Consider the following 10,491-nt stretch of genomic DNA (forward strand, 5'->3'; position numbering starts at 1 on the left):
TCACAGCAAGACCATCGCCGCAGCCTCTCAAGAACACGTCCGGCTGCTTGATCAACACTGTCAGTGCGGAAGTAAGGGGAAGGATGGTGGGTCTCCCGGGGGACACAAAGGTGACTGACTGCCCCACATTACAGATCGTGACTCATACAGGACCTCTGAATTTCAGGGCGTTGCCAGGCACACGGAAGTGCTTCACATCCAGTCAGTAAACGAGGCAGATCCTTAGACTAGCAAAAATTACAAAAGGGAAGCACGGAGAGAGACAGTGCTGTGAAAAGGCTGCCTGCTTTGAAAACATCTCCAAAAACACCTTGCCATCACATGTTCCCACCCGCAGATCAGCCAGTCACAGTGATGCCTGGCAGGCACTCTATTCCACCTCGAAGTCTTGGGCAATCAGCCCTTCTCAAATTAGATATTACACAAAAACATCATGAGGAAACCACAAGGCGTGTGGCAGACGACCACCTGAAGCCGCCTGCTATCGTCTCATTTTTGTGCACAATATTCATCCCAGGCTGCTCAGCCACTAACATCATTGCGGGGGGGGAGACAGTGACCACACGACACCAAAGCTTACCTTTTTTGATGATATGAACTAAGGTCAAGGTCAGACTCTGTCTGTAAAGAGAAAGAGAAAAATAGATGAACCACATTTCACATTAGCAAATGCAATACTGAGCTGACTGTACAAATATGAAGTAAATCTAGAGTAAACAAATACACAGCAACTGCATCAAGGAGCTGAAAAAAAATGTCATTTCAGCAGTTTCTGACTGAATTACCACCATCATTCCCCAGCACAGAGCAACCTGAAAGCTCATTTACATCCCTGGCTGAGCAGGACTTTTTAATCTAGCCTGCACCATCAGATCTCTCCCCGACGGCGGCTGTTAAGAGCACGGCTTGCCCCCTCCGACAGAGTCCATGGATGGTGAGAGAAGGTCTAGAGATCAAAGTGATCGGTGCAGGTGGGGAGGCAGCACAAGGAAGCAGCTGACAGCAGTGAAGTCCAGCTTCATTCAGTCACAGGTGCGTGTGCGTCGCACGGGTCGAAGCGCTGCCTACCCATGTGCCCCTCCTGGGAGGCCCCACAGGCTTAGCACACCCAGAAGCGGACTCTGGCATTGCTACGCCAAACAGCCTGGCACTAAAGAATAGGGCAAGCTATACTCACGGCAACAGAAACTTACCTCCAAGAGACCCCCATTGCCAAAATGTAGGACTTCTAACATTGTGTCTGACTGGATGAATGCTGTCAAAAGAAAAGAATTCACATTAGGTTTAGCTCGTCATACCTGTAATACATTTAACAAATTAGGAATTTCGGCTGTCGCTGCACAGAAGACAGCACAGTGCAGGTTGCTCCATTACTGTCCTTGTGAAAAGCAAACTTAGTCATTTCATTTCAGATGCACTACATACACATAATATTGACAGTGTGCGCCAACCATTGAAGTTGTGAGCTGACATAAGCTTAAGGGTAACGACCTGAGACTCATGTCTTTTTCGAAATATGATCAGGATGGATGTTTCAAAACCACAGTAAAAAACACCAATTGCAGGAAGTGGTTGGCCAGATATATGACGTGTAGTAATGAGCCTCACACACTTGTCACCATCCCTGAAAAGACTCCTATCTGCCATCTTATGCCCAAAATTACTCAGGCTGCTGTCAAACATGCCCAGATGTTTACTTGGACTATACCAAGCATCAATCTTGCTGGGCTGTAACAGCTTACTGGCCTCACATGGCTAAGGGGGCTTGATCACAGGAGCACAGGCTCCGGTCCTTGTTTTCAGCATAATGCACGTTCCCTTTAAAGCCCCAGCAGAAGGGCCCAGTGGATGTATGACCCGCCGTTCCAAACAGCGAAACTGAGGAGCTACTGCTACCCAGCTCTCTTCTATCCAAGTTCTATTATTAGCCATTGTGGTGTAATAGGAGGTTTTACGGCCAACAGACTTAAAGTCATGCATTAACACCCTTCTTCGATAACACCATTAAAAAGCACACTCCACATTTAAGAGTGCTCTTTGCTTATTTTTATGGGATTTTAACCTCGATAATCAACCAGGGGAAGGAGAAAGGGAACACGGTGACATTCATGCAAACTAATGATTCCAAACACTATCTACTGGCATGCAAATACAGCTAGAAAGTTAAAATCACATGCTGAAGATCAGCTCGCCCAATCACGCGAGGGCAGAGAATGAACAAGCGACCTGACGCATTAGCAAGTGCCAAGAGTGCCAACAGGTGCTGGGGGACGGGCAGATCTTTGAGCTCTGTGGACCAGCCATACGGGGACGATGACAGGCTAACAGACAGAGGAGAAAGGCAAGGGCGAGCGTGAACGAGGGCCACTGGGGCCAAAAACAAGCCAAGAGCTTTGGAACCAGAATAGTAAAACTGGTAATCTGACTGGTAATCTGACTGGTAATCTGACTGGTAATCTGACAGAGCAGAGAACTGTCAGATATTTGTCTTGAAAAGAATGCGTTTGGTCCAAGAAACTGATGGGCAGATGAAAAGCTAGTGAACGAGTGCTTCTGTGCGATTCCAACAGCCCAAACCCTTGTAGTCCAACTTCAAAACAGTGGGTACATAAGGCTAGAGCAGGGAGATGTGAAATTAGACAGGCCTCCAGCTTCTGACAAACTCCACTTCTGCAGGGCTCACAAACTGTAAGAGCTCCTGAGCCCCATGCAAGTTCATTATAATGAACAAAAATGGAAATACTTTTGGTTCACTCTTTTCTCCAAAACACGCTCTTTGGAGAATATGGATGTTCACCTGCAGGAACTTTATTCAGCTCAAGGTATTGAATTAAGCCACTTTAATACACCAAACACAGATCAGCAACTAAACTACAAGCGGAAGTAGCCAATGTTACAAAACACAGAACAGTGGTTCGCAACCCATGTTGCACTGCAACCCAATTGTTCCCATGCCAGCTCAACTGCAACCCAAGTATAGGTTTAAATTAACCCTATGATCACGCACACACTGCACTCGACAATTTATACCAAATCGATGTCTACTGCACAAATCTGATTAGATACACCAGTGAATTTTAAAGGAAACGTCTGTGGTTTGGCTTCGTGGATTGGTTGCGCAGTTTTGCGCAAAGCCATCGCAGACCCAAGACCTGTTTATATAGGTTAGTTCTAGGACTGGGGCTGGAAAATCTGATCCTGAATCAGCATAGGAGCTTGCTGGTTTTAAAATGCTTACGTTTCCAACTCTACCTCGCAACCCTTTCAGAACGTGACATGACCCAAATTTGGTTGAGATTCGCCAAGATAGATGTCCTCTATATGAGCAATCATGATTAAAATGGATATGAATGTACCAAGGTTTCACAGCTGATAACATTCAGTTAGTCACTGAAGCATAGCACTGCTACCGACACCTACGGCAAGGAAGGCAGACTTCACTGACGGACTTACTACTGGGCGAAGGAGGGAAGTTCAGCTCTATAAGTCACCCGACAAAGCAGCTGCTGGCATACAGATGTTGACAGGTGTGATAGGGTAGTCAATGCAACTGACTGGACACAAGATAGGAGTGAGGGGTGTTTCTGTCATCTTGTATTCCTCCTCTCAGCCATTCCGAAACACCAAGCTCCAAAGCACAGGAAGGTGATGCCCTGTAAGCAGCCAATACAAGCACCGCATTGTATTGTATGCATTTGCTTGCCCTAAGGTTTGATGTAGCTGCCAAGTGGGCACTTTCCAAGTCAAACAAAACACATCAAGCAAGGAAAAAAAATGAATCCCTACAAGTCAACTTCTGACTTGTGATGCACGCCCTTGGGATTCCTACAGGTATGCAGCAGGAGCACTGTTGCATTTTAACTTTTGTACTGCGTTTCTGTTGCTCCTCTGATTTATCTCCTTTTTCACTGGGTCATTTGCACCAGCAGCCCTTAAGGTATCTGGGCAGCTGCAGCAGAGGGAGCAGAGTGATAAGGGCAGCAGAGATAGCCAGCGAACCAATGGAGGAAACTGTTGACTTATCCGGGGACTTGGGACACCAGAGGGAGCAGAATCGGGAGGAGAAGCATAATCTTAACATTGGTGTAAAACTGTGGGGAAAACTAACAGCGTTTGTGAATATACAACGTCTTTGCTATTAGCATAAGAAAACATGTCATGGAAGCGATTCAAATACTTGTGCGCACACACAATTAACTTGTAAATCCATCAATCTTACACTCGCTTAACCGGGTCAGAATTGAGGGAAAATTGTGAAAGTGGTTCTTAAATATTGCAGATGTGAAACGCTCTGCTGCTTAAATGATGCTTTTATCCTGCCTGATATCAGTTTTCTGTATAAAGCTAGATTACTTTACAGGAGAAACACTTCGTAAAAGATATTACACATTTCTCTTGGACTGGACTGGACCCCAAAGGTTGCAGGTTCAAGTTCTATGTCCTCAACCACGACCCTAAAACACCGTAAGAGCCACACTTCCCGGGACAGTGAACGGACCCCACATTTCATGTACATAAAGACAGGGTTTATTTTTGGTTACTGATAGCAGACCTTCAGCTTGTCAACACACACTTCAGACTGTCACTGGGACAGAGTTAAACTGAACCAGATTTATTCAAATCCTGTTTACAAGAAAGTTTGACAGATTCTTGGAGATATCCAGGTCTCTCAGTGGAGCGCGTAAATATGAATATAAATATTCTCCCACAAGCCTACAGCATTAAGAACAGTGTAAACATGCTGTATGAATACTTTAGTCTGCCCATTAGAAAAAGTCAAGCATTCGTATCTTTTTATAAAGGCAACCTGAGGCCTCCCCCTTCACCTTCATCCATGTGTCACATCTTCTCTGCACTGGCAATGCAAAGGTCGTGTGAAACACCAAGAGAACTTCAGCACCTGAGATGTTGCTTAAAAGGCCAACAGACAGCCCTTTATCGGACTTTATGGCTCTGATCCAATTCCTCTGAGAGCCTATGATCTGTGAAGATCCGCAAAGTGAAAAAGAATGAAGACTGCACTTCTTTTAACGGAATGAAGACACAAAAGCACGGCTGTCACTGGAACAAGACCATAGCATAACACACATTTGCACAGTAACCACGAAACAGTTTTTTTTTTTTTTTGATCACACACACGTCACTTCCGGAGATCACACAGGAAAGACCGGGGCTCTGCTATGCAACTACAGGCTTTCATCATCCCACCCATCTTTATCAAGAGTTAAATCTGTAGGTCTGCAGGGCTGAATCATAATGAGCATCTCCTTCAGCTTTCAAATGAAAACATGCAAGATGCCCGCTGAGAGCCTGATGTTCAGCGCAACTGTACGAGTTAACATCTAAGCACCTTCCCCCAAATGCCGCAACAACACTCAAAGAAAATGGTATGTTCGCAATAAATAAATAAACTGGGCCTAAAAATAACTTTGGTCGAGAAGTCCGATTCTAATATCACGATCTCAACATCAAATAAAAACAAATCACTGCTTTAGTGGACATTTTTACTGTGAATCATCATCCTATCCATTCAGATAAGAACGATAACAACCACTATCATACCCTGCACATAAATCAATGCCACTCTGAGCTTCCTATTCAGAAGAGCAAAAGAACACATGATGATCTAAAAAAACAAGAAACCAACTGACCTTTTAAGGAAGTGACTGAGACAGAAGCTTTCAGTTCATTTTCTTCATTTTAATAAAAGCAGCACACACGGATTACAAAAACAAAGGTTTCTCAGGAATAATTGATAAAACCAAAACAAGACATTAACATGTTTACATATTATACATTAACAGCTATAGAGGGAAAGGGGAGAAGCTGAAAAATGGTTTTCAGAAGATTAACCTTAGTGTTCATCTTCTGGCTTAACTTTAACTCGAAATCTGTTCAGTGAGAATCATCCTGAGCATTTATTTTCTATGGGGGGGGGGCAAATACAGAAGTGACCTACAAACGAGGACAGCATTTGGGTTGAGCATACGTAAATGGCGAGTTCTGACATCTCCAAAACCCTGTTTGCAAACCTCCACAATGCATTTAAGCAATATGCTGGCAGTCCAAAGGCACTTCTGTTACTCTACCTGTTCATGTGGCAGTACTGCGGTAAACGGGGATTCCTCTACTATAAATTGCTCCAGTACCAGTCTGCATATAATCATTGGGAAGACTGATGCAGAAATATAAAATCAGACAGATAGTCATTTATGTTGCACTGTTTCATAAATAATAAAGTCGTCATAAAATAAGCAAATGCTCCTGTGGTAAGGCACTCCAGAGCCAGCTACCACCTCACCACGTAGATTTTTATTAACTTTTTAATTGTCAGCCTACAACACTGCTTTCATTAAATCTTTATAGCAAATGGCCTGAATAGATTTCTGATTGAGCCTGAACCTCTATGGAAACTCCGTTATTGCGCAGGGTCAAATGCACCCATGATTGAAAGCGACTATTGAGCTTTTACAACACATCCTGGACATCTTCCCGTCACAGAGGTCTGACACAATCAAAGACAGAATTTCTCCAAGACTTTTCAGGGTTTCCTTGCATTTTGGTTTGCCAAAATGCCAAAGTAACCCTTCAAATTAAGTGCAGCCAATATGTCCAGGTCACCTTGGGGGTCACATTTGGTCACAGACCTGCAGGACCTACCACCACATGCAGGAGTTGGCTGGCCACTAAGATACTTCACTGTGTTTTCATGACTACATGACATCTCAGATGCCATTGAGAAACTGAAGACAGTTTTGGTCATTAAACGTTTAGATTTTTCTAGCACCATTTTGTTCTTCCGCAAGCATTAAGCCAACAAACCTACCGAAACAGTGGGGTAGCTCTCACCGAAACAGCTGTTCCTTTTAGTTGAGGGCTTTAAACTATATCTATGACTTATACCTCAGGGCAAAACTGTATCCCATTTGAATTGAGGTCTACGAAAACTCGCCCTACTGTTGCAAGGTACTGCAAAAATGTCTGTATGATCTCAGCTTATTCTAAACACACTCATTTTATGGCTAAGATGTGCTATAGATGCTCACACTAAAACATCTAAAATTACAGAATAACAGGTGAGAACACCAATATTAATCTCGACGACTGAAAAGACTTGCCGACACAAACCAGTGACACTTCTACCCGTTTAAATTTATAAATGGCTGCAAAGCAGGAGGGAAAATTTCACTCTTTGGAGAAATTACAAGACATTATAGATCACACAACACAGTCCCATCAAAACTTCAATTATAATGGCAGTACTCCTATTGATTCAGACTGCTGCTTAACAGCCATGTTGTACGCAACACCACAGGGTCAGCTGCTCAGTTTAACCCAAAGCCAGCATTTCTCACCTTTCAAACTGCTTGCAAAAAAATTTGCAGCGCAGAAAATTAAAGTCGTCATTGTCGGTCCTGTTATTGAAATGGTCCACAGTTCACAGCTGACTTTGATGATGTGTATGGACGCAATGCTAAATATCCCAAATAAGAAACCTGTGTACATTTTTGATGGAGAATTACCAAGGTAGCAAAGTTCCTAGAGATATGCAGCACGTGAACAACAAGGTAGCTGTCATTAATGTGCGTCATGGCCTTTCATGGACTTTAAAGTTTTTTTTTTTTTTTTAGATTTGGTTGCATCAGTTTTATCCAAAACAGTTTCAGTTTTTAAAACATGAAATATTCCGCGAACAATCGTAGTTTCGCCAACATCTTTACTACAAAGCAAACACAGCCGCAACTCAAAGACACACGCTGAAAAAGTTAACCAGTGTGCAAATAAGTTTTTCTATTTACAATTTTGTTATTCAAAACCAACCTAAAGCAAACCGTTTGGGACTTTTAAGAATTTTTAAGAATTACTACACAAAAACACTCATCTACCCTGAATTGGGTACGAATTGGCATATCCGATTTTAAGGACTCATCAACAACTTAATAAAATTGCCACAACTAAGTTTTATATATTAACACACACTGAACACGCTAGCAGCTAGCCAAGACATTTTCGTGGCGAGCTGGCTAGCATGCTAGGTAGCTAACCCCTTAAAAAATGAAGACAATTTATCAGAAACCCTGTAAACCATTTTCTACCCAACACGACATTTAAAAACATTCTATATCTGAAGTGCAGTTGAGTGAACTGATTTGCAAAGTAACTGCTAAAATCTTGCTCTTGCCATTACATGCCGGTTATAACAAATCGGTATTTGAAACTGACAGTGTCATTGCCGAATCCAGCCAGGCCCAGAAAAAAGCCTCGGTCTAAATTTCTACGTTTGGCCGAGGAAATGCGCGTGTAAGGCTTTCAACTCTGGGAGGAATGTGTGCATGGTCCAAGGTCCCAATGTAAAGTGAACTAGCTAGTTTATACAAGACATGAATAAGTCAGTTTGCTTGACACCGAATACGACAACACGGATTTCCAGCTCCATTATAATATGGGACAAATTTTGTGTGTTTTTCCTTAATGGAAAAAAACGGCGCTCGCCTGTTCGTCGGACAAGCAAATTAGCTACTCTAGCCAGGTACCAAAATATCTCCCTAGCTGACCAATATTTCGTGTTAACTTGGACCCCCCCCCCTTTAAATGTTCTTGTACCGACAGGTTATCAGTTAATTTGGTCGCTATACGCACTGTATTCAGATGCGATGTGTAAACCCAGAATTCGTTACGGCACTGGAGCTGGCTAACCTTGCTAACGTTTTGACAATCTCCCCGTTCACTCGGCAGCGCACGGCACAAGCGAGCTAACTAGCCAGCCTGTTCGCTAGCTACCAGTGCCAACCCAACCACCGCAATGTATCAATACTTATTACAAGGATTTCCAAAAATAGTACACAGACGGGGGAAAGCGACACCAACCTTGTTTGTTGGCCTGTGAAACCTGAAAAAATGCAATAAATAAAAGGCGCAGGATGCCCAAGCATGGTGATCTTTTCTCCATTGATAGGTGAAATAGAGTATCGGCTCTCGAAACGCTCGCCATACTACCGTGGCTGTGTCATTATGGGCAAGCGAGCGGCTGCATGCTGATATAAACACTGTGGGGCTCCGGCGGAGGCGCAGAGACGCTTAGCGGAAGAAGCCGGTATTGCAGGACACGCCTGTCCGCAGCACTTTTAATTACTGTCGAATTTTGCGCGTTGTTTGCCAACTGATTCGCTACTGCTCTCCACTCAATAAAGCAAAATATGTTAAAATTCCAAACCAGGAACTAAAAATGGCACAGATTAATACACCCCTTACAGATTAAAACCGATAAAACTTTGGATTTCTAGGAAAGGAATTCAACAAGTTACATTTCTGCACGCTACTAGTATGTTTTCACACGTATGACTCATTGCTAGAGTGGAAAAGCAATTAGAAACAAATTCAGAACAGTGATTGCGAAGCATTCTAAGTCTGGCATGAACGCAAAAATGTATTTTTTATTTGTTGACCTCATCCTATAATTTATTAGCATTAGACATACTGTATTTCATCTCTGGGACATTTATGGTATTTATATAATATGGTATATTAAAATTGAAACTTCATCCTGACGAAGATATTTGTTGCTACACAAATACTGTACTAGGAGTATCCTACCATACATGCATACAGATATACCATAAACAAAGATCGGTGAAACACTGTTAGACTAATATAAAATGAAGATTAAATAAAATGAAGTTATACGGATAGACTAATATATAACGGTTGGGTTTATTTTCAGGAAGAGACGTTTTTCGTAGTCTTCTGCCAAAACTTTTGTTTAAGAATAACGCAAAAAGCACAGAAAAACGTCGTTAGTCAACAAAGAGTAAAAGCGATTTTAAGATATACGTCGTAGATAATGGAATGTATTTGTTCAATTAATGTAGTGGACCATGCAACTATAAATATAATTGAATAACATTTTGTGTAAATATGAATGTATTAATACAAAAGGTTCCATGACACTAATTGCTATATATTCTGAATTCGTTTTTATTACGATTCGGCCATAAGTAAGATAAATGTGCTGTAATTAAATAATAGGCCTATGTCTATTTTCTCTGTGTTTTTACTGTAAGGCCTGTATATCTTTCAGATTGCCAGGGAAAACTGGTAGCTTAGTGTACCTGCATTGTGGAAATGCAGTTTTGTAAAAGGATTCTTCTGAGCAATTGCATATTTTATGCCCAATACACACAATGGACGTTGTCATGTCTTGTATGCAGCCTAGAGCTAAATGCTGTGACCGCCATCCTGTTCGCACATGGACCGACGTGTCCATGGTAAAATGGTTTTGTTCGAGGAAAACCTGTAGGCTTCCCTTTTAAACGTTCGTGGTAAAAAAAAAAAAAAAGAGAAAGAAATGCATTTGATCTTGTGGTTTGAAAGCTGAAGCACTCCGAGTGAAGACCTGCAAGACGCCTTGGAGAAGGAACACAGGTCTTAATGATGCTAAAATCATAATCATGGATTACACAGAAATGTTGGGCGTTCTCCATACATGTTTAA

The 10,491-nt window shown here is 42.3% G+C and overlaps 1 protein-coding gene across 3 annotated transcripts in view; it reads right to left on the reverse strand.

Moving 5' to 3' along the window:
- tmem131 (transmembrane protein 131) overlaps positions 1 to 9,050 on the reverse strand; it is a 31,448-nt gene extending 22,398 nt beyond the window's left edge. For all 3 annotated transcript variants that reach the window (XM_048999092.1, XM_048999091.1, XM_048999090.1), the window contains exons 1-3: positions 8,869 to 9,050; positions 1,194 to 1,255; positions 581 to 621 (exon numbers count right to left, since the gene is read on the reverse strand). In XM_048999092.1, the coding sequence (XP_048855049.1) occupies positions 581 to 621; positions 1,194 to 1,255; positions 8,869 to 8,992 (227 nt within the window). In that variant the 5' untranslated portion in view covers positions 8,993 to 9,050. The remainder of the gene's footprint in view (positions 1 to 580; positions 622 to 1,193; positions 1,256 to 8,868) is intronic.
- Between the last annotated feature and the right edge of the window lie 1,441 nt (positions 9,051 to 10,491).

The sequence above is a fragment of the Brienomyrus brachyistius genome, unplaced genomic scaffold, assembly GCF_023856365.1.
Source record: "Brienomyrus brachyistius isolate T26 unplaced genomic scaffold, BBRACH_0.4 scaffold44, whole genome shotgun sequence".
In the NCBI taxonomy this organism is placed as follows: domain Eukaryota; kingdom Metazoa; phylum Chordata; class Actinopteri; order Osteoglossiformes; family Mormyridae; genus Brienomyrus; species Brienomyrus brachyistius.